A 27,927-nucleotide genomic window follows, 5' to 3' on the forward strand; every position below is an offset into this window, starting at 1 on the left:
CTTGTAATTGTGACTTTATTCCCATAATATTTTGACTTTCTCCTCGTGAAATTCTAACATTGCTTGTTCCTTGTAATATTACGTTTTTAAAATAACGTATTTTTGCTTTGATATTTCTTACTTTATGCTAATATTCTTGTAAAATTACTGTTTTTTTTTTAAATTTATTTGCCTGCTAAATTCAATTTTTAGAATGTGTCACGGGCCAATTAAAAGAAACGTTGGACAGCCCTGGTTTGACATGTCCAACACAGGATGTGAACAAACTATCAGGAAACGCTGAGAGATGGAGAAGCGGCAGGATTCAATTAGCTCCGCTTCTTTGGGCTCCTTTTTGGACAGAACTGTGTACCAGTGATGTAAGCATGTTGGAAACACATAAACCAGGACTAAAATTCCATGTTGTATTCATAGTTACGTGGGATGCTATCCCACCCCCCACACTAAGGCTGTAGTATACAGCATATGTTCTTCTATTGTTCCGGTACTCTCAGATGACCTGGTTATGGTCCACCACAGCTTATATTACTCTTACCTTTCCCTTTCTTGTCTGTCGGCTTCCTATGAAATCCTTTTTAGCTGAAAATGAGGACAGTATAAATGAGAGAGTGCCTGATTGCAACAGCAAAGGCAGAGAAGACCGACTGGTGAGGAAACCCCCCTTGGCCATCCTACAAGGTATGGAAGAACTTTAATTGGAATTATTATTCTATACAGTTTGTAGTTCAGATGCTTTAAAAAAAAATCTCAACCCTTAGAATAAGGATTTAACTAATTATTATGATCATTATGATTATGATTTTACAGCATTTTTGAGCATAATGTGGCTGGTTCTTCTTGCTTTCCAACTTCCATCTCTCCTAACAAAAGCTCAACATGCCTGCATCGGAAAATCCACATTTAGGAGTCCAGGTGAGTGAAAGCACACGTCGCATCGTCCAACCACCCTCGCCTTTGGGTGCCTTTTCATGTCTCAGTTTCCTCTACCAGCACTTTTGTTTTGTTATTTAATTGTTTCAGGGGCGGTGGTGTCCTCCCTGTTTTAAAAACCAATAGTTGAGGATGTATGTGGAATCATCACAACTCCCTAGAAGAAGAGGAGTTCAAATAAATTGCGAGAGGTTCAAATTTAATGAGAAATTCTCTCCCATGATTGTATGTCTGCTTTTAAAAAAAAAACAGGTGATAAAAGAAGTAGAATTTGAGAGGATACGGTTAATAATGTGCTTTTATTATGCTTATAATGTTGTTGGACGAACAAAGTATCATCTACAATAAGTTTGATATCAATAATCATCTTGTTAAGGGTATACTTTAGTTATTAAAATTAAAAAACAGATTCACAGCACATTCGCAATGCAGAATTCATAGCTCCGAAAAGTCACAAATTTTTGGTCACATTTTTTTTTCTCCCAAAACAGGCCATTTTGGCTGCAGAAAAGACATCTCATTCAGCCTAAGTCATAACAATCTCTAAATACGGTGGAACCTCGGTTAGCGTCCGCTCCCAGTTAGCGTGTTTTTCAGTTAACGTCGACAAATTTCCGCCACAATTTTGCCCCGGCTTACGTGGATTCCCCGGTTAGCGTATAACATGGAGCGCGTCTTGTCGTGTGGTTAATACGCTGCCTGAGTCCAGCTTTGATCTTAATATGTTGTTAGCACAAAACGTCCTTAGCTTGCTAGCAAAATGGCAGCCGGAACCGGAAGCCAGCTACGTCACCCACTTATGATGTCATCAGCAGTTGGCTGATAAAATGTTAACACAAAGCACGTTTTTGTAGTTTAACAATGACAGTTTTCCATGAATGAAACAATTCTGAATGCATATAAACGATAAATGAAAGGAATAAATCAACATTTAAGGTTACGTTTGCCTTCATCGAAGACGTGATTGTTTACAGACACAATGTTCTTGAATTCTTGAATTCACTTCAAAACCCAAAATGGAGCCAAAGAAAGTTGCAAGCGCCAGCGTTTTGGTAAAGAAGGTGAGAAACCGTATTGGATTCAAGAATTACCTCCTGACAAAACAGGAAGGTGACGTCCGTATTGATCTCGCTGCTGCATCATGTCTTTGGGAACAGTCGCGTCAAGAATCACGTCTTCAGTGAAGTTAAAAATAACCTTAAATGTTCATTTATCCCTTTCATTCATTTATAAGTATTTATATTCGGGCTGTCAATCAGTTAAAATATTTTTCAACTCCATTAATTGCATTTCGTCCATAGTTAACTCATAATTAATCACACACTTTTATGTAAATCTCTTTGTGGTAAACGATTCAGTACGCAACTACAACGATAACTACATCAAAATTCATGTAAATATCAGCTTTGGAAATATAGGCCATTATTTTATTTAAAAAATACTATATCGTTTTTGCATGTTTAATGTGAGCTGCATCTCGTGGCAATGAGGAAGCGTCGTTCCGAGGCTGAACGGACGAGAGGCGTGTTTGTGAGTTGGAGGTACATAAACGGTGTTGGAATTGTACTGCTGTTGGTGTGTTCAGGTCAGAATTAAGTTCTAAAAGAGCGTCAGACTCTGTGCGACTCTGTGGAGAGCGGCACTGTGCCGCCGTCTGTCGTCATAACAGAGAGGCGTCGCTTGCCGTGATGCGTACGCGTCGATTACCTTAAACTAATGTAAAGTAATTAACGAAATAAACTTGTTACCGGTGTTAACGTGCTATTTTTGACAGCCTTAGTTTTTTGTTATTTTAGGTCCGTAAGGACAGATGTTCAACTTTCTGATCTTGACGTTGCAGCCGACTCTGACATTGAGGTTTTCTGCGGCTCTCAGACGGTAAGCCTCCAAATCCTTCTGTGTCCGATCTACTTCAACGGCTACAACGAGTCACTGGTGTCGCTCAACTCCGAGCACTCCAAACACCAATGCAAAGGCACCGCTGACTGGACAGCGGACCCACCCGTCGTCAAATTCAATTTCTCCATCACGGAGGAAGCGATCACAACATGTTCCAGCACACTGATAGTAGGTTATTGTAATCTCACGTCCCACAATCCCACAGTAGATGTCGCTAACCTCGTCTTCGCTCGGCACTGACCTCCGGATTAAGGATCTCCTTTCCCTGAAAGGTCAGTCAGGAGGCGGGAACTGGACTGTTTTCAGACTTCTCCACTGTCCAGTACATCAACATCTCAGGCATGGTCGGCTCTAAGGACCCCAGCACAGGAGCCATTTCCTACCACCAAGAGGTGATATACAGGTTCTCCTGCCGCTACCCTCTGCAGTACCTGATCAACAATACACAAATGAGTGTGTGAGTGCATTTAGAATTTCAAAACAAACTGAGTATGTTGCGACTATAAACTCTTACTAGTTGTATAGGCAAGGCTCTATTTGTCCCAAGTGAGGTATGGGGGCCATTTTCGAATAAAACTTTGAGAATAAATAAATTCTAAGAATGAAATTAGTTACGTATATTATTAGATACGTAATTAGACTAATTATTATGGATATAATTAGATACTACACTAATTTGCTTCGTCACCAACACTGCTGGGAGTAACAGCATTAAAAATAATGGTGTTATTTCCAGTTTATCTGTTTGCTTGTTTTCAAAATAACTTGAAAAGCCCCGAATGGATTTGGATGAAATTTTCAGGAATTTTCCGAAATGGGGTATGGAAGAAGTGATCACATTTTGGGGGTGATCCGGATCACTGTCTGGATCCGGGGGTATTTTTTTTGAAAGGATTCTTTAACTCCATTTTCGGCGTTTGTGCATATAACGCCGCAAAAAAATGGTCAGAGCACGAGTTTCCAACAGTTTCTACAAAATATCAGCGACTGATCCAGATAATGGAATAATTCCGGACACTATGATCGAGAATATGAAAAAATGGGGGGCATTTGGTGGAATTTTCATCACAGAACACAACAGATTAAGCAACAAACACCATCATACTGTATATCGCCGAGACACGTGTAATCTGGAGTGTGCCAGCAGATTTGTTGTATCTTCAAAAGTGACGGAGCTAGATACAGAAGAAAACCACCATTACGGAAAATGTGATTTCTAGTGAACTAATATTGCTATCATTATGAATCCAATTGCTAATGGTATGTTTCCACGGTCAAGGAACCGAAATATGTGCATAAAATAAATGTAGGACTAATATTTGTAATATTTATGGTGTCTCTGAGTGCTTCTCTAATAAATTACTATTTCAGACGCCGTTACAGACAGTGAAATGTGGCGTGATTCCTGCTTTGAACAGTGTTGTTCACCCATGTTTGACCTGTTTTTGGACATTTTAAAAGCATGCTGACGACTCCTATTTTGTGCATCAGGTCTGGAGCCAGTGTGTCTGTAAAGGACAGCAACGGGAGTTTCATCAGCACGTTGAGCATGCAGCTCTATTCGGTACGAAGCGTGATCTGAAAGTTCGCAAACTTGAAACTTGTACAATATGGACGAATCAAATCAAAATTGCAAAATGGCAGGCTGTTTGGAGTGCATGTTTTTAGACTGCATAGGTTTCAAGGCAGAACCTTTTCGGTTAAATGCCGCAGCGCCCTGATAGAATGAAACAGATTTAATATACAGTACTTGCAAAAATGACTTGGTTGCCTCATGACGCTTTTTGTTTTGTTTTTTTGCTTCAAGGACAACCAATACACATCCACGTTGCAGATCCCCCCAGGAGGACTTGAGCTAAAGAGCAGGATTTTCGTTCAGATTAAAGCCTCCAACCTCACCAACAAGTAGGTCCGACTCATTTCAACTGAAATCCAGTGATCCCTCCCTTATCACGGTTAACTGGCTCCGGATCTGACTGTGATAAGTGAATTTGTATACGTTTTTTTAAAACATTATTAGGGCCCTCTAGTCATGGAATAGCACACCTGTAGTCACCTTTACACTGGTATATCCCAATAAAGCCACTTAAGACATAAATAAGACTCATGCTCGTGTGTGTTGCTATAAATGTGTTCCCCACGAGACCTGAGGGACAGGAAGTGACGTCCGTGTTGTGTTTTAGCTTGCACGGCGTACGGCCGCATTAGGGATTTTTATTAGGGCTTATTGTGCCTCTTGTGCGATAATCCAAACCTGCAATATAGCAGCTGGTGATTGTGTGTCTCACTGAGCATTGCAGTAGCATTACTGACACCTAGTGACCAGTGTAGAATACTACATGCCATTCTCTTTGTCTTCTAAAAGCCTCATGTTTGTATTTGAGGTCATTTAGCCACTTTAAAATATATATAAATAGGTAAAATTTGCTTCAATGTGCATATTTTTGGAGCAATAACAGGCAGTACTCGACCTCGAAACACCATGATTTATTATTTAACGTACTTTTGGAAAACTGAAACGGAAATTATAGAGTGAAGCCACGAAATTAGCAGCGAGGGACGACTGCATAACATTTTGATTATAGTACAAATAGAATATTTTTTTAAATGTTTATTAATAACAGGGGTGCAATGATACACAAAACTCACGGTTCGGTTTGGTTCGATACGTTTGTGTTACGGTTTGATATTTTTTCGACACAAAAAAACGACTACTTTGATTACGATTACTTTGCCTTTTTTGGTTAGAATTTTATATTTAATCTGCCAACATTTTTCACATTTTTACGACATTTTCAGCACTCTGTGCTCGACAGTGCAACCTAAGCCAGAGTAGTTGATCGCAGATACACCGAGCTTTCGGCACACAGTGGCGTCAGAAGTTGATAAAATAAATATGAAACTGCGTCTTGTTCGATACAGGGGTCACGGTTCGGTACTCATGTGTACTGAACGGTTCGATACGGAACAGTGAGTACTGTTCCACCCCTAATTACCAATAATGTATTTGATCCCAGTTTCAATGCTACAACCTTTGAACAATTACATTGGGGTAGACCGAGCGGTCTGTAAAGTAATTTGGGTTCGATCCCCGGTGTGAGCGGGGCTGGATGCACCGTATGACCTCTGTTGTACACTTCCTGCAGCTCTAGCTTAAACACAAATTACGTCACATAGGAAATAGCAAATGACTTTTGTAATTTGACGCAAGAAACTTCTCTTCACAGACTGAATGTGCTGCTGGACCGATGCTACGCTACAGTGTCGCCTTTTCCTATGAATACAGTGTTTCACGACCTCTTTGTTGGGTGAGCCATGACCCGAAACATTTGGCCTTTCTGCCGTGACATACAAGTATTACATTACATACTGTATGAGTACACATGTACTGTATGAGTACACATGTACTGTATGAGTGTACATGTACTGTATGAGAATACATGCACTTCATTTCTGGGTACCATGTTTGTTTGTACGACGCTTTGTTTGTGTTGCATTTTCAAAATGACCCAGATTATATGAAATTAGTACAAAATATTTGTAGTAAAAGTGCTTTGTCGTATGAAGAAAAACATTTTTTTTTGTTGTGTTCAAGGTGTAACCATGACGCCCAGACCATAATGGACATAAACGGAGAGGCTCAGGAAGCTCGCTTCTCCTTCGAAGCGTTCCGCTTTGTCCAGCATATTAACACGAGTGTCTCCACCTTCTACGTTCACTGTGTCACCCGACTCTGTGCGGCGACCGTCTGCTCTAACCTCATTCAGGTCAGTCTCCATCGCAAGCGCAACACCACCACATACCGTGGAGCCTTGGTTAGCGTCATTAGTCCCTTCCAGAAGGTCCGAGTCGAACCGACACGTACGCTAACCGAGTCCATTTTTCCCATACAAAAATGTAAATGCTTTCCAGAAAGCCAAAAATGTTAACACAAGACACATTTTTATAGGTGTACAATTATAATTTTACATGCAGAAAATGCATATCGATACATATAAGTGACAAATGAAAGGGATAAATGAACCTTCACTGAAGACGTGATTATTGACAAAGACACGATGTGGCAGCGCGATCCACACTACCGTCGTGTTTTGTCCTGAGTTACTTCTTGAATTCCGTCGTGTTTCTTACCTTCTTTATCAAAATACTGGCTGGTACTAACTGTGTTAGTTAGCAAAGAACTACAGTTAGCCGCTGATGACACCATAAACGGGCGAGGAGCCGACTTCCGGTTCCTGTTTCCATGTGTTAGCAAGCTAATGGGCCGCTAACAAGGATGTTGTGTGGTAAAAATACATAAAGACGGGCACCATTTGTTTGGTCACCGGAAAATGTACAGAAACCGAGGCAAACTTTTTGACGATATTTGGCCATTCCGGTTTTTGCGGTGTAACGCATGTGAGGTTTTCCAGCTGACGCCACTACGCCGCTACACACAAATGAAAGTATTTTCATGAAAACTTCTTAAAACAACCAGAAACACATTTAAAATGACGAACATCCCGATTGGCCCGCAGAACTGCACCACCAGCAGCAACCCGAGGGGGCGCCGTAGTGTCAAAGAGGACCGGGACGCCACAGTGAGCGATATCGCCACTGTGAGCTCAGGCCCCATCACGACCCGCTTGAACCACGGTAGGATAGCGATTCCTACTTGTTGCATACGGACATTAGCGTATTCATTTCCATCGCAAGTAACGGGAGCATTTCTCTGGCAGGTTCCCTGGGAGCAGGCGGAGGTGAGTAACACCAAAAGAAGCTGAGCTGGAGTGCTTGAGAAATGTCTTGAACAAGCAGCAGCAAAAAGTGGGAACTTTAGTGATGGAAAATGTGGAATTACGGGGGAAAAAAATGTGAAAAATAGAGGCAAGGAATGAGCTGAACGTTTTGGCGTTAGAATGGTTTGCATCCGTTGAGAAATGAAGGCTGCATCTGCAATAGTTCTAGCCACAGGCGATCGGCACATGCTTTTCCATCGGCAGATATCGGTCGGTGGCCGATCGATCGGAGCAACCCTAATAAAATGCTAATATAGCACTTACCGGCAAGTAAGAGGCAGACCGTGCCACCGTAGGTCCTGAATGTGTTGTTTCAAATGATGACAACTCAAGAAATACTAACAGGCTAACACCTAACAAGGTTAGCACCAAGTACCGAAAGTGCTAAAGCAGATCTGTATCGATTTGACATTATGCCATGTAGGTACTGTATATGCTATTCAACATGAGAATGGATAAATGCTAACATGCCGACAGTTGGCGTACTTGCCCCAAGCAAGATAGCACTCAGTGGGCTACCGAGAGTGCTAAAGCAGATCAAAGGTGACCGTATATTACGCCTTAAGCAATTTAAAATGAAAACAATGGCTAAAATGCTAACAGTGCTAGCATCTTGTAAGGTAGCACTAAGTACCAAAAGTGATGATTTTGCACCATGCCATTGCGGTATATGATATTTATTTTGTGTTGAATGGCTAAAATGCTTACCATTCCTATGGTAATACCTAGCAAAAATATGCTAGCACCTAGCAACTACGTAAAGTGCTAAATGTTCGGAACGAGCTAAACATTTTCAATTTGGAGTTTGGACAGTCTTTGGGGGGGATACGTCAGGGAAATCGTTGTAAGCAGATAGGTGATCCTCCTCTGTTTGACACAGATGGCTTCTTTCACACACCTTTCAAACCTGCGGTCATGCCGATCCAGACTTTGAACGTTGCCCTCCTCAAAGGAATGTCCCTTCTTTTTGAGATGAAAACGAACTGCTGACTGTGAACCCGAAGGAACTGCTGTACTACGTTGTGCCATGTGTTTGTATAAGGGTCGCTTGGTCTCTCCAATGTACGGGTCATACATGTGGAGACTTCACACCCTAAAATTTTAGAATTGAAGACGCCTTTTGGATTAAAGGTGAAAAATCTTCAACAAACAGGAAGAATCCAGTTAAAAACTATTCCATTTGTGTGATCAAACACACAAAAAGCATCATGTTGTCTATAAGATGCATTTGTAGTACTTCCTTTGCAACTGTCTTTCAGATGCTGACCAGACTGGTGTTAATTCCAGCATGCTGGCCGTGTCGGTCGTAGCAGCCATTGTCGGAGTCGTCTGCCTCGGTTTGGTGTTTGTTACTTTACATATGAAGTCAAAAATGAATTTTAACCAAAAGTGATCCAAGACTTGGGATAGTTTTGACAAAGAGTGGATTTTCATTCCTTTCCCATTTTGCTCTCCCGGAGGAATCACTTCCCAAACTTCCCCACAAATGAAGAAATGGAAAACTGTAATAAAAATGGGACAACTCACGTCAGGTTAATAAAGCAGCGTTATTTGTGCCAGTGACCTCTGGGCGAGTGTGCATCCTACCTCATAATTTAGGGTAGCACTGAGCTACGTCGTGTTAGCATGCACTCGCACAGACAACTTTCCTGTGGGAATTGGTTTGGAAATTGTTAGCTTGTGTGCATGACGTGTATCAGATTTTTTTGTGTTTTACACTCCTGATATTTTTTTAAATTGGTACTGTAGTTTTTATTGGTGATCATCAGATTTTTTTTTTAAATAACAATTTTACACAAAATAAAGTTGTACTTAATATCTCTCTCTCGTCATTATTTGACTATAATTGTGTACAATCAAGAAATTTGATTGGCAAAATAGCTCACACTTCTCACACAGAAGTTGAAAAAATAGGTTGGTGATGGGCATGTTTGCATTTGCGTCCTCGGTAAGGAAGGTCAGTAGCTTGACAGCCCCCCTTAACCTCTGGTGTCCACCATTGGGTTTGGGGCTTGTGGCCATGACTGGCACCAACCACCCTGTCACCACAGCTCAAATTGGCCGTCTCAGCAATGGAGGCACACTTTAGGGCCCATTCGGACTCATGTCCTCGTCCTTCCATGGAATGCAGGCGTAGGTCTGCTGTGGGTGAGAGCTGAACTGGACTGGAGACTCTGCCTCATCATACGCTTCTGTCTGCCAGGTCTCGCCCTCGTTGGTATCAGCTCAGCAGGTTGACAGCTCCGCTCCACACCTCTTTGTCCGACACATGCAGATGCAGGTCTGATACTACCAAGCTGATCATAGAACTGCAGCCTGAGGTGTCTTTACTTAAGTTCCAACTTGGTGTTTGTTATGGACCAACTGTGGTTCAACTTGCTTTTCTACTTAGGGAAATTTGCTTAATCCATTTCGGAAGAAATTGCGTGTGAATGCTGAAATGTTTAAGTTGAACTGAAATGCATAATGTTGAAATATCCCACAAACGTGTTGAAACCTATCCAGCAACTGAGCGTCGAACCTGCAGCCCTCCACTCTACCTGAGCCACACCACCAAACAGATTTTCATGTTAATGTGAAACATTGAAATTGTCCATTAATTTAATGTGAAAAAAAGTCAGAAAACACAAAAAACAGCAAATGTTGGAATGTAAAAATGGAGTGATTGTTAAAATGTATTAATGTGTCCAATCGACAAGGGAAGAGGATCGAACGAGGAACCATCATGTTGGGAGATGACCAATCCACCACCTGAGCCGTTTCATTTGTCCACAAGATTTTAAGCAGGTAAAATGGCGGAAAGTAAGAGCCTTTGCTGACGTGGCAGCTCCAATTTGACACCATATAGCTGCTTCTGGAAGAACACGCATGACGACGCACATGTTGACATAAATGAGGCTACTTTCCCATTGACCGCTTGGGGTCTCAAATTGTACTGTACTCTCCACCTTGCAGTACCCCCCGTAAAGTTTCTACAAATATTCAATGGATATTTCCGTGAGAAAAACAGCCACAAGTACAGCATTCTGTGTCATCAGTCTTTATTTAGTCAAGCTTGAATGGAGTTCCCAAATACAATTTAGACAGCATTGACATGTAACCCACTAACTTTAAAAGTAATTCCCTGCAAGCCAAGTGTTTTCCAATAGTCCAAGCAAGCCATCAGAATCTATTTGTGCCACTTTGTCAGTATGGTGTACTTTGTAAAGTCATAACTGAAAGTATCGTAGACACTGAAAGGAGCAGCTAGCTATTTTTTTTCCCCATGTCTTTGAGGGCCACCGTTAAGCAGAAGAGCAGCAGTCGTTTGTAGACATTCAAACGTTCACCCTGCACATTTAGAAATCTATGGTATCCATGTGACAAGTCAAGCTTCTATCACTATCAGTGAGCTACTGGAGTATCCTCTTCCTTGCTGAAAGACCCGCACAGCTTAAACAAATGATTTGGAGGCAGATTGCCCGACGCTCGAATTGGCATCAGTGCAGTCAGCAAGCATTGGTGCAGGCATTTGGACGCAATTTCAAGTCGCAAAATATCTTCCCCATGTTCTACAGTGGATCCCTGCACATTCGGGATTCAGTGTTCATTGCCCTGTTTGCAGGATTCTTGGTCAAAAAGTAAAATAAAAAAAGTTTCTCCAAAATGCACCATGGAGATGCCAATGGGCAACTTCACTATGACACTAATTCCATTATCATCATACATTGTCAATGATTACTTGTTTATTTTATGCATTAAAATTCATGTGAGGATTTTTCATTCACCGGTAGTCCAGGAACGTAATGGTCACTGAGAGCACGGGTTGACTGTACTGCCACGCTTAACGAGCAAAGAAAACACGTTTTATTACATCATGTTTATTACAAATGTCTTCACTGGCTGCCAGAAATCCAACAGGTTTTTCCCCTACGGAGCGGAGCGTACCTGGCTCCTCTTCATTTGTATGGAAGAGCAAAGAACAGTAAAAGCAACGGCCGATTGGACCGATTTTGTTTGAATAAACTATGTGCCGTCAACCTTGGATGTAAAACAATGGTTTCATGTTTGACAATTGCCTTTTTCTTTGAAGCGACTGACTGATGCTGACACGCTTGGGTGAAAAATATTTTCTTCTTGAGGGGGCGTGGGGGTCTGTGGGGGAATGCAAACATGACATGACAGGGATATGGATAAAAACACAGTGCAGAGGACCCCCCCCCCCCAAAACACAAAAATTTTAACTGTTAATTCATCATCATCAAGTATTCGGTGCTGAAAAAGACAAACCAACGTGTAAGGAAAAGAGGGGTGGGGGGGGAAGAGAAGACAAATCATTCTCAATGTGGGGGGGAAAAAAAAAATACAGCGCAGATGACAAACCCTCCACAAAATGAACAAAAAAACCCCCAAAAACGTTAATTCTACGTCTTCATCATCGTATGACGCGGATACTCTTGATAGTCCCAACACGTGAGGAAAAGCAGGGGGGGAAAGACAAATCCTCCCCGTTCAAAACGGAACCAATCCACCTCCAGCTGTTCAACATTTCCACATCAGAAAAATGTACACTGTCAATAAATATCGTGGTAAGTCATTTGCCAGTTCCAGTTGTTACAATTCATCTTCTAGGTGGTTCTCGTGTTTGACATTCTCTGTTGTTCCTGGGAATGCAGACAAGGAAGGGATAAAAAGGAAGTGAGCGTGATAATAGGAATTAAATAGTCGTCCCTCACCATATCGCGTTTTTCATGGTTGACTGTGGCCTCTCTCGGCCTGTCACAATAATCGATTAATCGGACGGTTAAAAAAAACACGTCAATTGTGGCGCCCTCAATAAATTGACATGTGCGTGTCTGTGTCACATAGGCTGGATGACTAGGCACTGGTTCTATAGTGGAATGAACCGAGGGAGTGGGCCCTCATCTCATTCAGCTTCTTTGTGGAGGCGGGGCTACTAGTTGAATGGACACAGGGTTGTACCAGTTAGCTTTGTGAGGCAGCATTCGCTAACATGAATGACGCAGAAGCGATCGTTTCAGAGGTGAATGCCACAGCTGACGGTTTGAGGCGCCTCGGGCAGCTGAGCCTTCACCCCGACAGTCAACGCTTACTGAGGCATTTGGTCAGCAAATAGAAACAAAACAGTGCAAAATGGTGCGCGCTCAGACAGTGTCGCTGGCTGCATTGCAAAAACATACATGCAGGCAACTTCTGTCCCAAGCTAATGTGTCATACAGGTACACCGTACACTATACTTGAGTACCATCTGGTGGTTCAAATGTGAATGACATCTCATGACAATGAAAAAATGGTCTCAAAATCCGATTATTACCCAAAGACAATATTCTGGTCACTAGGCGGCAGTAATGTTACATCATGAGACATGACATTAGATGACATTACCTTCACACTGCATGGAGTCTGCCATGGCATGTCAGACATTGAGTGAAGTTATCTCATTCTGTGTGGAAGTGGTCATGTTTTTGTCTTAAATTTGTCCTTGAAACGCCACATTTAGGCTATTAAAATAGGTTAAGTGGTAAGCGCGGTAGCTTGCTCTGCTGGTGGGGACCTTCTTAACCCTTTTGGCGCCAGAGCTTTTTTCAGTTTTGACATTACTATTTCAAAAGGTTGTAGCATAAAAATGTTTAGAGATAAAGGCAAACTGTAAATTAGAAAAATCATCAGTATGAGCCAACGTTTGTGATGGGAGTAAATTTACTCATCTGATGTGTACATTATGGTGTCACCAGGCTCAGAATTTCTCAAACCTGTCTCCACAATATGGGCTCATCAAAATGTCTGATCCACTTGTGATAAGCCGTCATTATTGTTTCCAGCAGGATCTTGAACACCACTCCTGCCTCAACAGCTATTATTACATAAATAGATATAAAGTATATCTGCCTATTATGCCTGTGAATATTCATTCATCCAGGTGACTGTATTCTCAGGTCATATATCTCTATGAGTAGTATTCTCAGGTCATATCTCTATGAGTAGCGCATTTTTTTGCAGAGGAGTCTCCCGCGGATCGTACCATGTATGCCGCTATTTCCACATTTTTTGTTGTCTTTTTTTTTTTTTTTTTTTAATATTCCCACTACCACCCGCACCATTAAGAGTTGCTTTGACAACCCGCCACGTCCCCTCCTGCCACTCTGAACATGGTTTAGCAAAGCATCGGCTCAAGTATCCTGCGTGTGGACTGTCATGGCGAGCAGGGCAAACACACCTGTAGTCGATTCGTCTGTGAGCTGTGGTTGGCTATCAGATTCTGTCTGATCGGTGCCTTCCTCGGTGGGTGGGAGATTGCCTAACGGCTCCTCTTCGACATTTTCTGTATTTGAACACACATGAAAAAAAGTTTAGAATGGATTTGAGGTCTTGTTGCAAAGTAACGCGAGATGATGTACCCGTCTTTTTGTCTCCGCTTTCCTCAGTGGGAGGGATGATTTTTTCTTCGGCCGTGCCGTTGGTCTTGCTGCTCTTATCAGAGCTGGTGGTATTCTTGGCCTTGGCTTTAGACTTCGGCTTGGCGAACTTGGCCTTGTTGAGCAGATAGTTGACTTCTCTGTCCAGCAGGGAAAGCTTTGCTTCAATGTCTTTGGAGAGCAGTACTGGACGCTCTTTTGGAGAGCGTTTCTCCTGTTCAGCTGCAGTCTCATTTCTCCATGTCTGCAATGGACAGAGACTGTGATTTCATGCACAAACATTCTGTAACAGCTCAGTTTTTAAAAAATAATTAGAATGAAATGAAGAAAATGCCGCTTTTCACCACCTACCACTGTCTCATTTATCACTTTTTCCAACATGTTCAGCTCAACTTCAGTAAAAATTTGGTCATCTTCTGGAATTAGTTTCGCGCTCCTTTAAAAGAACGAAAAAAAAGCCCCATCTCACTACAGAGAAATCTGAAAAAGAGCATCATAAAGCCTTACGCGTCAATGCTCACCGCAGGAAGAAGTTGGAGGTGTTGAGCATTGTGTCCAGGGCGGCAAGGCGGTCTGGCCACTTGCGACGCTCCTCCACTCTGAAAAACATGTCCTTGCACATCGTTTTCAGCTGAGAAAGCTTCTCCTTCAGTTGCTTGGTGGTGGCAGAGTAGCCGTCTTCGTCCATCCATGCTGACGCTTCACTCAGTTTGGAGGACATCTGTTCCCCCTCCTCTTCAGTCACCACCAGCTGGTAATCCTCCTGGTATAACTTGTCCTGGAAAATAAACAAGATTGCATGCACTTTTGTTTCATTGTTTTAACCTATCCTTTCCTGTAACGTATTGCAGTTCTTAAGTACAGTATGGAGTTCCTTGAGCAAGTATATCTTTATATTCTTCTTATTTAATAGATTCTTCTTCCTGATTGAAGTAGCGACTGTGCTGTAGGGTCTTATCCCGCATCTTCATGTTGCTGGACAATTTCGAAAGCTTACTTGTGTTTCAAAGATAAAAGCTTCGAGGCTGTTGAGCATCTTTTCCCTTTCTTGTTTGGCCAGGTCTCGATCAGTCAAGTCCTGCAGCCTGAAAAGATATCAAATTGTTTTGAGTACCTGAGTAGGGTGAAATCTTGTACATGCTTGTAAATTTGTAAATTGTAAATTTACTTCTTTTTGGAGGCAGCGAGATCATCAGCTGTGGGATCCAAGACATCGTTGAGGATGACTTCAATGGTGATGTCCTCAGAGATCTTGGTCTTCTTTTGGGGTTTTGCCACCTTTTCCACATGCTTTTCTGTTGTAGATTTCTTTTCAGTGTCCTTTTCCTCCTGCAAAAAGGGAGCCGTTAATACCCAGTGACTGTCTGCTACATCTTTTAAAAGTACGACATAACACAGGTAACTTGAATACAGTTTTGTTGACTAGAAATATGCGACATAGCTTCACCTCTTTTCCAACAACATCCATTATAGCTAACTTTTTACTTGGCTAAAATAATTCCTGGAAATCCGTGTAATTTGTTTTTCCATCTATGAGGGTTATTTACAAAAGTATATGCCCGCAAGGCATGCTAGGTACTCCATCTGCAACCTGTACATTATCTTTAAAATCAGTACACACTTTCATGGGAGCCCAGGAAAGCAGTAATCCCTCCTTTATCGCGGTTAATTGGTCCCAGACTCACCCGTGATAAGTGAATTTCTGCGAAGTTGGATACTGTATAAATTGAGTACAGCGTTCCCTCGCTCCATTGAGGTTTGCAGATTTGTATTTTTATAGCGTATGAACGCTGTTACAAGCCGAGCCTGGCCCTTTTAAGAACTGCATTGTGGAAAGTTGAGTGGTGTAGTTTTGTGCTTAGTACTACATGGCTTAGTCGCTCCTCTTCTATCTGCACCGCCCACTGACTTCTGTGTTCTGATTGGCTGTAGACCATTGTCAATCTCCGTGCCGTTTTCTGTCGTGGTCATCGCTAGCAAACTAGCTAACCATGTGATCTGCTTGCCAACCAGAAATAAACAAAATAAGCTAACCATGTGACTAGGAACACTATGTTTGCAAGTTTTCTCCCAGACAAACCCACAATGTCGACGGAATGTTCTGCACCCAAAAAGCAGAGGAAGCAAAGCATTGCACAAAAAAGTTGGGACTTCCGGACATATTGGAAGGAAGGTAGAAGTTGCAGGTGTAGGGCGCCATAACTGTTTGATGAGGAAAATACGACCACAGGAGCAATATGTCTTAACTAGGATATAAAAACCCTACAGCGGAACGGCGCCAGGACAAAGAGGAAATGAATGAATATGCAAATTAAATCCACTTTTACTAGCACTACAAATCCCTGACTTACATTACCACTGCATTACGTAATTATTGTCCAGTTATTGCCCAGTTTTTATTCATGGCCACCTTCTGTTCAAATTACATTAAAATGCAACTTTTTTCAAGGACATGAAACGTGACTTATAAATGATCATAACGAACTGATCTGTGTTCAAAACTCTCTACAACCGATGGACAATATGCACAATTTTCACACTAATTGTACTTTAAGCAGAAAGCAACACAAGTGTCCATCTTTATCCTTTATACACTGGTGGAATTAAATGACATAGAAGGAAAGGTTCCTGTTGTAGTCATTCATTTTTTCATTTTGACAGATTGTACCTTGTCATCAGTCATGGAACCTGCATCCTCGGTCTTCTGGCTTTCCTCTTCTGTGGTACTTTTCGCCGATTCCTCCTTGGTAGCCTCCATTTTTTCAGTCTCCTCCTTTCCATTCTCATCCCTGCCATCAATTCCAGGCTCTGTAGGAACCTCCTCTTCATCCTACACACACACACACACACACACACACACACACACACACAATACAAATCAGTATTTTTCATGGTCGTGTATATTTTCTTTTACACATTTTGTTATATACAGTGCCTCATTCGAGGATGTGGTTGTGCAATTAGCAAATGCCATTCAAGCCATGTGTACTGCAGCATCTACTTCTGCAGGACATGACTTCTTCCAGCCAACATTCATGTTTACACGAAAACCAGTACCTGTGATTTTTGTAGAGCGAGCCCTCAATATAAATTTCTTCACTTTACTCTTCACCTGGCCGGATTGCCACTCCCGCACTTAATTCTCTACATAAAATCGGTTTGTGGAGCTAGTTAGCCAGGTAATTAGCCCCGCTAACTAAAAGGGATTAAGTTAAGGCTTTATAGAATGCCAGAAGCCAACAAAGTCTACCAGAGACTTTACCGCGAGCCACTAAATATCCACAACACGCAACGGCCTTCGCCACACCATGAACAGCAACGGCTCAGAACAAGCTAATTGGTTGGTAACTGGGCACCAAAATCATCATTTGGATGGCTGAGCAGGAACTGTTTAGTTACCTAAATGTAAGCATGAGTTTTTTGTTGCATTAATGCAACATTAATGTGTCCACCCCCACACATCAAAGAATATTCCTTTTGGTAGAAACGTGTTGAATGCAGCACGCGCACACTAAAAGGTAACAAAAAAAACCAAAAAAAAAACCCACCACCTTCAAACTGAGTAAAAGGTGATACAAATACTTATCATGGCATTTTACAGATGCCATGTCATTTTGTCCAATGTACTGTATATTTCCATTTACCAACAAAATTACCTGGACAGGTTCCGTCACATTTGGAGCAGGTTCGGAGGATCCTCCTCCAAACAATGTGGAAATTGTGTTACCCAGTTCTGAAAGACAAAGTGTTGATTCATTTTTGTTGCACTGAAACTATAAAAAACTAAATCAAGCTGGGGGAATAACATTCCACAAGTACAAGCCAACCTATGACAGGCTTTACAATCTGTGATGTAAGGATTTTATCGGAGGTGCACGTCATGCTACGTACCAGCAAAGTGTACGAGCATATTTAAATGTCCAAATGTGTGCAGAATATAAAAATCCATAAGTGTTGCAAGGTCTGTTATAGGGTGGATTAAAATGATTGTGATGGCTTGCTTTGACTGAGTAGTTGAAAACAAAGTGAGTACTGAACCCCCTAAAATCCCTTATACAGTCTATCAACCTTGCTTTGTGGACTGGTGCAGTTAGGCCAAAGCAGAAAACATGAAAACAGTTTTGTCTTAAGCTCCAGAATTTATATCGCTCTCATTGTGGAGTGGCTCTTCTCAACCCCCGATTGATATTCAGAGTTGTGTCCCAAGACTTGGAGTGTATGAATTGAAAAACATACTCGTTAATGTCGATTCCTCCTCCTTTTCCTCCACAGCAGTTTCAAATACAGACTCTACCTGTGGATAGGAAACACATTTGTATTACTACCTTTTCTGACAGCAAATAATAAGACTTTGAAAACTGACATCAACAAACAAACATTCCATCTTGTTAATTATTTTCTCATGGGCCTTATAAGATTTGGATTAAACCTATATTGATTGTGGAAGATATTTTTCTCTTGTTTAGGTCGCCTGTGAATTGGCACGATTGCAACATCCTGGAGGGTTTACCTTGGTGGGATTCAAGGATCAAATTGGCTACAAACCCGATCCAGTTGGAGGATTCCACTTTCATCCATGTTGAAGTGGGCTTTGATGCCCTTAGACTCTGCATCTGTGTGCTTCTGAAAGCTGCTGCCCACTCCAGAAAGCTTGACTGTTGTCAGGTTGAGTGATCCAAACACACTGCAAGACATTGTGAGATGAGAACACGGCTACCAATCAACATGGCATTCAATTATAAAATATAAATCACATTTCACTGGGATCTGCAGGTCGCAAACTGTACAAAAGCACGTTGCTACCTGAGGTCTTCCTGCGACAGGAAGTTGAGGTCTCCATAGTTTATGTTGAAAGCAAAGTCGTCGGTGTAGCGGTTAAATGTGATGACCTTTCGCTGAGGGTAGGGCGACATCCTCTGAAAGAGGATACGTTTGTTGTGTTTCAAGGTTTTGGAGCCTTCTTCCTCAACCTCACGAGTGAACTCCACCTGACAAAATATAATGACAGGTGCTTGGTCACCATGGTATATACTCAGGTTTGTTTTTAAACACTGATTTTTGCAGCAGTGAAACTCCCCACTTTTGTAATGACTTTTTGCCGTCCCGTTGGAGTTTCTCATGCTTTGCAAATGTTTTGGACAACCTTGGTGCCTATATATGAAAGGTACGACAAAGTTCATAGATAACCAATCACAACCTGTGACTCCCAACGACCGCCAAACTTGGACCACCACAAAAAAGACCTGGTGCTACCTGTTAGTCACACATTGTAATGGGCCTGTCTCTAATTAATTGTCATTACAAGTCCGTACAGTAGGTCGCGCCCGTTTCTTAACAGACCTCCTACACACCTGGTCTGCCAGAGTAAGAAGCCATAGCAGTAGGGACCCGTCAGTACTTTACACACACTGAAACTATAAAATTATTCTATGTATAGGCCTGTCACGATTATCGTAAAAACGATTAATCGAACGATGGAAAAAAAAGAGGTTGATCATTTTGACGCCTAGATAAATTGACATGTGCGACATTTACGTATGCCTGTTGCATTTACAGGTCTTGCTGTGGCACACAAGAAGGTTCACTCTGCTTGTGTCTGAGCGCATTGGTTGTATAGTCAAATTAAGGGAAAGAGTGAGCCTCCTGTCAGCTATTCAGCGTCTTTGTCACGGTACGTGGAGGCGGGGGCTAGTTACGTAGTGATTGAACACAGAGTGCTAGCTCGCAGTTAGCAAGTAAACGTTAATATGAATGAAAGCACAAAAGCGACAATTTCTAAGCCGAATGCCAAAGTTGCACTGTCGGCGAAGTGAATGTATCGTGCCGGGTGGCGCGAGCTCGCGACACCCCGCGATTCATAAGTGCTTTCGGCATCCTCTGTGCCTCACAGATACACTACACTTGAGTACCATCTAGTGGCTCAAATGTGACATGACACAGTGATCATTGGATAAACTTGATAATATGGTCTAAAAAAGGTGGAAATGATCGATTATCGTACATAATTTGTAGCACAATTATCGACCAGCATTTTTTTGTCGTGACAGGCCTATGTATAGGTGTAAAACTAGCTTTTAAACATGCATGTAAAGACTTAAATTGTGTTAGGCTTTATTAACATACCTAGATTATGCAATTCGTCGGCGTTGCGCGCAAGCGCCAGTTTCCGCTGCTGGCTGTAACGGGGAATTGTGTCCAAGTCGGTCATGATTGTGTAGAAATTGCTGAATGTTCGCGGTACGCACATTGCTAGGAGCTGTTCAAGCTAACATGTGTCCATGTTCAGTGGTTGTTGCTTGTAGCTGTTCAAACTAACGTGTACGTATGAATGGAGGAAGCCAAGCGGTCGTGCTTTGTGATTTAAAAAAAAAAAAAGGTAGCAATCTCTCTGCGGCGACCTGTACTGTTTCTGTGTAAACTGCTAGTCATCCAGGTCAAGATGATTGTATATATTTATGTATTTACTATGCATATGACAATAAAACTCTTGAATCTATATTGTGTCTGGCAGGTAACTGTTTTGCATAACCACTTCAACGGCTAGTATAAGTCTCTCATACACATTTGCAGGCAACTTGGGAATTTGTAAGCAATAAAAAAGCGATAAGCGATTAAAAAAAAGAACAAAAAAAAACAGTCGCTTCTCATAGGCTGCTTTGGCAACACTGAGCAGAGATGCCTTGTTTATATGTAATGTAACAGATCAAGGAAATGCCAAACATTTACCTGCACTGAAAGGCACATAAGCGCCATCTAGTGTTTTGGGAGGCACAGCGTGCATGGCCAATAACAGCAGTGGCCAATATTCAGACCCCTCTAGAGGCTCTTCAAAAGTGACTAGTGACTTTTCTTTTATTAGAGACATTCAAGTACGTGACACTCTTGTCATTGAGAAGTGGGTGGTTTGTGCCATGACAGAAGAAAGCTTTTTGTACTTCTAAATATATTTCGTTTTTCTTCTACGAACTTTGCGAGTCAAAAGCAGCAAGCTCTGAGATGTGTACCAACTACTAAAAAGGGCATTTCACTCAAATACAAATTAATTTCTAACCTGGATCAACGGGTGTCAAAAAAAGGAACTCACCTGAATAGGGAAAACAGCTGCATCTCGGACCAGGAATGGTGTGACTTTGAAAGCCTTACTGAGTACAGCAGCCTGGTATACTGCCCCCATGGCTGCGGCCTCATCCGCGTTGATGTTTTTACCCAACTCCTCTCTGTAACGGTGACAACGTGTTACAACCAACAGATATGTGCTGCTAAATTGCCACAGAGACAATTCCAAAGGTAGAAGTGTCAAGTGCATACTTATTTTGAAGAAAGTCGCTCAGATTAAAGTGATATTTCAGGTTGACACTTACTTCCCAACTGCTTTGAGCAACACTTCCTGAACTTTAGGAACACGGGTTGCTCCACCGACTAAAATCACTTGTTCAATTTCATCCTGTTGGCACAAAGATGGACTGAAATAACTTGGATGTGCATATATTACAACCACTTTGAACATAATATTTGAAACCGGACAATTAGACAGTTATTTGTTACACTGAAACCCTTCATAAAGCAGCCCACATAGGGTTTTGGGGCCTCCTCAAGGTGGTAGCATTTGCATATTATTTTGACTTGCCCAGACTCTCAGTTCAAAGCTCTCTGTATAAAAACCTCCCTTATAGTCCCCACTCTGTTATCCAGATGCTGCAGCCAATCTCTAGTATATGTTTAGCGGCTGAAAGGTGCTTGTCCGTTGTTGATGTTCGTTTATGCTCCACAGTGATGTAACATAACAGCCTTAAACGCAGTCATTTCCTATTGCAAGAATATGGCAGTCTGGAAACACTGCACCACAAAACTTCAACTGCGTGGTATGGAAGACCAAGTATACCGACCAGATTCATTTCGGCAGCAGCGAGGGCATCCTGCACGGGTCCGGGAACTCTCTCAAACAAATCAGCACACAGCTCTTCAAACTCGGCTCTGGTCACCTTGGCCTTGAAGTCAATTTCATCTATCAAACCTTCCACCTGAAAGACATGTGATGTGCGATTTCTCAATGTGATGACGCTTCTGTGGATATTCAAATGATGTCCATCAGTGGTATGGTTATTGAAAAATTAATTAAGAGTATAACATTTATTTTATATAATTATAATTCCAGGATTTCACTGATGCAGCTGTGTGTGTCGCAGTTGTCTACAATGTCAAAGGTCAGGACTCAAAATGGAATCCCATCGTCACTTTTTATTGGGTGGATAATTGTCAGTTGGCCCAATGCTGTATTTATTTTTCTAATTTTCCACCTTTTTTTTTCTCTTACTCTTTCGTAACATTACAGGGATATTTTTGGTAATGACTTTATTCCATCAGTTTTTTTTTTTTATTTACTTTTTCGCCAACCCAATTTTCCAAAAATTACAAATTTATTTAGTTTCGTTTCTCATATTACGATTTTTACATTTTTTTTCCCTTTATTACAAATTTATGCAACAAAGCGTTTCTCTTGTTAGGATACGACCTTTTCTTGGAATATTTTGACGTAATTCAAATTTTTTTTATTTCTACCGTTTTTTGTCAACTATTTCAACTTTCATTTTAAAATGATGTTATTTTTCCTCATATTACGACGTTATGTATACTTTTCCTCGTTAGATTGCAACATTTTTCTGTTTAATATTTTGATTTTATTCTTGAAAAATTAATGATTTTTGCTGTTTTTTCTCGTTACATTTTTAGAATGTGTCACGGGGCAATAAAAAAACAGCCGCAAGCCGCACTTTTGACACCTCTGCTGTAAGCTATTTTTGACAGTCAATGCACTTTAGCAAAGGCATTTCCCTTCCATTATTGTGATAATGTCTGTTGTGTTCTCATATGCAAATGTTTATAGATGATGTCTTTTGTAAAATGTTGAAGTGGACTCTGGTGGTTCCACCTCCCGTCTCCAACAATTTTGGTCAAGGTAGAGGTGGACACTGGTTCCAGAAATTGTTAGTTACATTTTTGCACTTCATTATGTCTGGCCTCTAAATAGCCCATAGTTGTTAGTGTGGGTTTGTTACAACCCCACAGGCTCCAGCTCACCACTAAATCTTTACAAAATAATCAGTATAATCAGTAGAAAATGAATGAATGAAGTACTGCAGATAACCAAGAAATGAATAAATTAACATGTTCAGTTAAACTGAAGCCTGAGCCTGAACTCACCTGGGCCATGAATTCTACATTTGCGCTAAGCACGGTTTTCAGCCGCTGTGCCTCCTTGAGGAGCTTGGCCATGGCACGGTGGTTCTCCCGCACATCTTTCTTGGTCTTCTTCTGCTCTGTGAACAGCCTTGCCAAATGATCCCGGAGGCGCAAATCCATCTCAAATCCACCCAACCCACGATCAAACCTAGAGAAACACGAAAAGAACAGAACATCTGGGCACTGCACTGTTATGTCAAGTGACAAACAAAAACATACAAATATAACCATGTGATGTTTCTTAATGTAACTCATGTCTGAAACAAACATACCATTACGTCAATCAAAAGCAGCTAAATAGCCATATCTTATTCACATGGCAGCATGTCACATTATTTACGTGACACCCATTCATTATGACTGGATTATTTTGGAGTCTTTCTATTATATAAGTTTGTAAAATGTAGCTGGAAGAGCCATTGCAATGTGTTCGTGTCTATGTACAGTACGCCAGCCACCCATGACGTACAAACAGAAAAAAAATGATGCAACTTTTCAGGCAACTCACCCAACACCTCGGATCTGCAACTGTGGCTGGGTCCCAGAATCCTTTGTTTTCACAGTCTGATATGTGACAATGGTGCAAGTTGTGCTCCCTGAGCCCATATCATAAAACATCACATTCTGAAAAGGAAACAGCATCAGCCCTTTATCAAGTTGTCACTTTGACAAAATCCAAACCAACAACGTTGACTTCTTACACATCTTATAAATATTTGCTTCTCAGCTGCACAACATGAATTTCTTTATTGGTGGTGAATTTTAAAAAGGTATTTGAGGCCACAATCCACCGTGGAACATGAGCAGAAACAACGCTCTGTTGAGTGATCATCAAAGTGTATACATGGAAGAATTTTACTGGCTCGTTTGTGTGTATTAATCCCACTTTTTAAGAAACAAACACTGTAACGGTAATATGTAGACATTTTAAAAGTGACGTTTCTCACACACACACGTGCGCGCGCACACACACACACACACAAATTGTAAACAGCGGTCTAAGTATATGAGTTTCGGAGCATTTGAGTATTTACAATTTGTACCTTGCCTGTGCTGTCAATATCTTTCCTCCTGAAGACCCCGTAATTTAAGGCCACGGCTGTGTTGTCATTGATGAGCTGGAGGACCTTCAGACCTGCCAACTGTGCCGCCTGCATGACTGACCTCCGTTCGGCCTGGTTGAAAAACGCCGGCACTGTGATGACTGCATCTTTGATAGGCTGTTCTGCAAGTTGAGGGAAACACAGCAAATAGATTGGTGGATTGTATGCAGGCCGGTCACGGTAAATTCTGCCGGACGATAATTGTCCTACAAATTATTGCAGATTAAAAATATTCAACATTTTTTCATAATATGGCATGATAATGTGACTACACCGGATAAAAGAAATACACTTTAGATTTCTAAGGAGTATTTAACAATTGTAATGTTAACAGCTTAATTAACAAAAAACCCCAATGACAATAAAATTGACTATATGGTCTGTTTTAGCAAAAATTGCACTTAAAAAATCACAACCACATCCAAAAGCAAGAGAAAATTGACTAATGTTAAGAAAAAAAAAACACTCCACTAAAACCACACACACAATAAAACAATAAATGGTCTATAAAGTCTCCAAACAAAATTGCACTTCAGTAAATAAAGAACATCGGGTACGATTCCGTCACACGGGACACAGCGAGACCAAATAATGCCAGACTGCTTCACAGATGGGGGCCTGATGGTGACAATGCATACCCATGTGGGAACAATGCGAGCTGCGCATACTATTGTCGTGCACTAGATGTAAACATTACTTGACAAGGTGTAAATAAGTCGTGCAGGAGCGTGTGTCCGTAGGTGCCAATTCGCACCCATTTTTGGTTTCGAATTGCGTGCCAAGCGTGAAATTTATGCATAAACAGAACGCAAACAGTGTGTAGACTAGTCTTCACAATTTTCGGGCGTGCCATAAATAAATGACCTGGCAAATCGCAGGACAACGCGGGGGGCCTACAAGTGGAAAGGTCGCTTTACTCCTCACTTGCGCCACTCAGTGTGTGCACTCGCCAGCAGCCCGCCTCCCCCCACTGGAACAAGGAGACTGACTGACGGGAGGGTTCACTCACAACTGTTCATTCGGCCATAGAACCTATGTGCCCAGGCGCTGAGCCAGATACAGAGTGAACCCTCTAGAGAGGAGGGAAAACACGCACACACGTCAATATATTGAGGCTGGTAAAATGATCCAAGTTCATTTTTATTAGCGGTTAATTCATTTTTTTTTATCATGACAGGCCTAATTTACACAATGAAACAGAATTTTGTGACAAAAAAACTGACCTGCGAAGTCCTGAGCCAGTCCACAAGAATAATTGAGCATCATCCCAAGGAGCTCTTCTGGTTTGTACTGAAATTTCCTATTTATAAATAAAAAAACAAAATGGTGGTTTTGTTATCTGTACCCAACAAAGTAAATCTGTCTTTTTCATTTGCAATATATAAAAAGAGTTATACACTATAGTGATGAACTACTGATGAGAGCGCAGGCAGTAGATGAAAGTCAATAGCATATTTACATAAATCTTACTCTGAGTCTTTGAAGTAAACTGTATCTCTCTCTGCGTCAACTTGCAGCTGGTGCTCAGGGAAGCGTTTCTGGTAAAGGACTACCTGGGGGTTGTTGTGCTTCTTGCCCATGAGATTTTGCAGGTGTCGATAGACAGTTTTGGGGTTCTTCACAGACTGAAAATGAAACAAACTACCATTAATAGCACAGGAGAAAAAGCATGACGTGCAAAAACTGAGCTAGATGATGTTTCACAGTAACATGTAAGAATAATAACAGAACGTACCACTCCTAATGCATTGTCACCGAAAAGTCTTTCATTTTCCTTGAGACATACGACTGCAGGTGTTTTCCTCCTCGACTCTCTAAGGAAAATTCAAAAGTATTGGTTGAAGCCATGTCATGTCGTACCCAACTGGATTTTTACTTGCAACTGAGGCCATGTCCACACGAATACGGCTATTTTAAAGACTTAGGGGTTTGCTGGAGCGGACTTTGGGCGTGAGGCGGGGTACACTCTGTGCTTCACTGGTCGCCAGCCAACCGCAGGCGCCTTATAACATGCAATTTAATATATATTTAATATATATATATTATATATTATATATATATTATAGATAATATCTAACTGTTGATGAACAGATGCCTGATAATTAGGTCAACATCATCAACATCAATAATTAGATAATTAGTCCGTCTATACAATTTTTTGTAATATCGGTTTTTCATTATCGGGAAAAAAATCCGGTGTCACATTTTTATGCAATATCGGGCCGATATTATCGGACACCCCTAGTTATAAAGCATGAATGACCAAGTCAGCTGTGGTAGCTTTTTCAGACTTGTGGTGGGCCACCCAAATGCCCATGCAACCAAATGAATGTGCTTTTATGTGGACACATTTTGAAAAAACACCAGAGTGTGTTCTACAGAGTGTGTTCTAAATTATGGATGTGAACCAGCACAGCATGCTCTGCAATTTTATGATTCATGGTTACCCACTTGTTGAGAACAATCTCCATTGGCACACCAGGTTTAACGATGGCCATCTTCATACACTCGCTCCCTAGATCTACTGACATGACAGCCACGGCCTCTGCAGGAACATACCGCACATTACCACCTAATCAAACATATTTACAATTGTGCAAAAAGTATTGTAGTGTTACAAATACAAAGCAACTTCTGATGTGTTGATACCTGTTTTAGATGGCAACATTCCAAGAAAAAGACACAACAGAGCAGCAAATGGAAGCTTTATCCTTGCCATGATGGGCTGTAATGATGAAGCAAGAAAACATGGAAATGTTATCAATCATGGCCACAACTTTTGAGTCTTTGTTGTGCTGACGTGGTCTGTCAAAGAAAATACGAATATAATGCAGAAACAAAGGTCACTTTGAAAACAACGTGGCTTTATGGCGTTGTCAGCCTTTTACGTTGAAAATCATCAACGTTTGGTGATCTTTTCTTAGAACCACAAAACACAACATCATGTTTGTACTTGGGGGTGGGGGGAGAAACTGAATCTTTATAATAACTTTTAAAGCCTACTGAGGTAATGTCGCAGGACTATAAGCGTAACACAGTCCACATAATTATCAGTTACGTTCAAAATATAGTGACTGTTTATTAAACCGGATACTACTTGCCAGTTACGGAAGTGTTGCCAATGTGACGTTTAGCTGACTTGGATGCAACTTTGTTGTATTACACACGTTAAACCATTCTCTTCAACTGTACAAAACATTACTATAACCACGAATATTCTCCAGTACAAGTCTTATGAAGCGACTGTAAGCTTCATAAAAATGGACATGGTTGTTAGCTAGTGTTAGAATGTGGCCAATTCTGTTAGCTAACAGTCGTATAACCGCCGTATAGCAAATATGGAACAAGGTACACTGGCGTCAACTTACCTTTCTTATCCAAATACGACCGAAACTGCCAATTATCTTCTGATATTTGTAAACCAGCTGTGAGCAAATACATACAGGATCTTGCGTTCACACTTTCTCAGTCGCCCTTATCACCGGCTTGCCTTCTGCAATGGGCCCAGAACGCGGCGTCCGCTCATTGGATCCACTGAAGCTGCTGCTGGGACAAAAAAAA

General features: G+C 41.4%; 2 protein-coding genes across 2 annotated transcripts; one reads left to right on the forward strand and one right to left on the reverse strand.

The window, feature by feature from the left end:
* Positions 1 to 821: 821 nt before the first annotated feature.
* si:ch73-261i21.5 (zona pellucida-like domain-containing protein 1) lies at positions 822 to 9,000 on the forward strand. The gene is made up of 10 exons (XM_054755729.1): positions 822 to 912; positions 2,771 to 2,997; positions 3,102 to 3,286; positions 4,321 to 4,393; positions 4,637 to 4,734; positions 6,057 to 6,137; positions 6,425 to 6,596; positions 7,347 to 7,464; positions 7,548 to 7,568; positions 8,867 to 9,000. The coding sequence occupies exons 1-10, from the start codon at positions 822 to 824 to the stop codon at positions 8,998 to 9,000; spliced, it is 1,200 nt and encodes a 399-aa protein (XP_054611704.1).
* A 1,634-nt stretch (positions 9,001 to 10,634) lies between these two features.
* On the reverse strand, positions 10,635 to 27,909 carry hyou1 (hypoxia up-regulated 1). Its single transcript, XM_054755891.1, has 24 exons — positions 27,735 to 27,909; positions 27,016 to 27,091; positions 26,818 to 26,911; positions 26,102 to 26,180; positions 25,837 to 25,991; positions 25,590 to 25,666; positions 24,307 to 24,488; positions 23,772 to 23,887; positions 23,225 to 23,411; positions 21,910 to 22,044; positions 21,385 to 21,467; positions 21,108 to 21,240; positions 18,827 to 19,011; positions 18,569 to 18,707; positions 18,260 to 18,317; positions 17,680 to 17,756; positions 16,692 to 16,853; positions 15,192 to 15,352; positions 15,021 to 15,108; positions 14,545 to 14,801; positions 14,375 to 14,459; positions 14,006 to 14,267; positions 13,825 to 13,929; positions 10,635 to 12,250 (listed from the first exon to the last, which is right to left on the reverse strand). Exons 2-24 carry the CDS (start codon positions 27,083 to 27,085, stop codon positions 12,201 to 12,203), a joined length of 2,940 nt encoding a protein of 979 aa, XP_054611866.1. The 5' UTR covers positions 27,086 to 27,091; positions 27,735 to 27,909; the 3' UTR covers positions 10,635 to 12,200.
* Positions 27,910 to 27,927: the final 18 nt, after the last annotated feature.

Source organism: Dunckerocampus dactyliophorus, chromosome 16, assembly GCF_027744805.1.
Source record: "Dunckerocampus dactyliophorus isolate RoL2022-P2 chromosome 16, RoL_Ddac_1.1, whole genome shotgun sequence".
In the NCBI taxonomy this organism is placed as follows: domain Eukaryota; kingdom Metazoa; phylum Chordata; class Actinopteri; order Syngnathiformes; family Syngnathidae; genus Dunckerocampus; species Dunckerocampus dactyliophorus.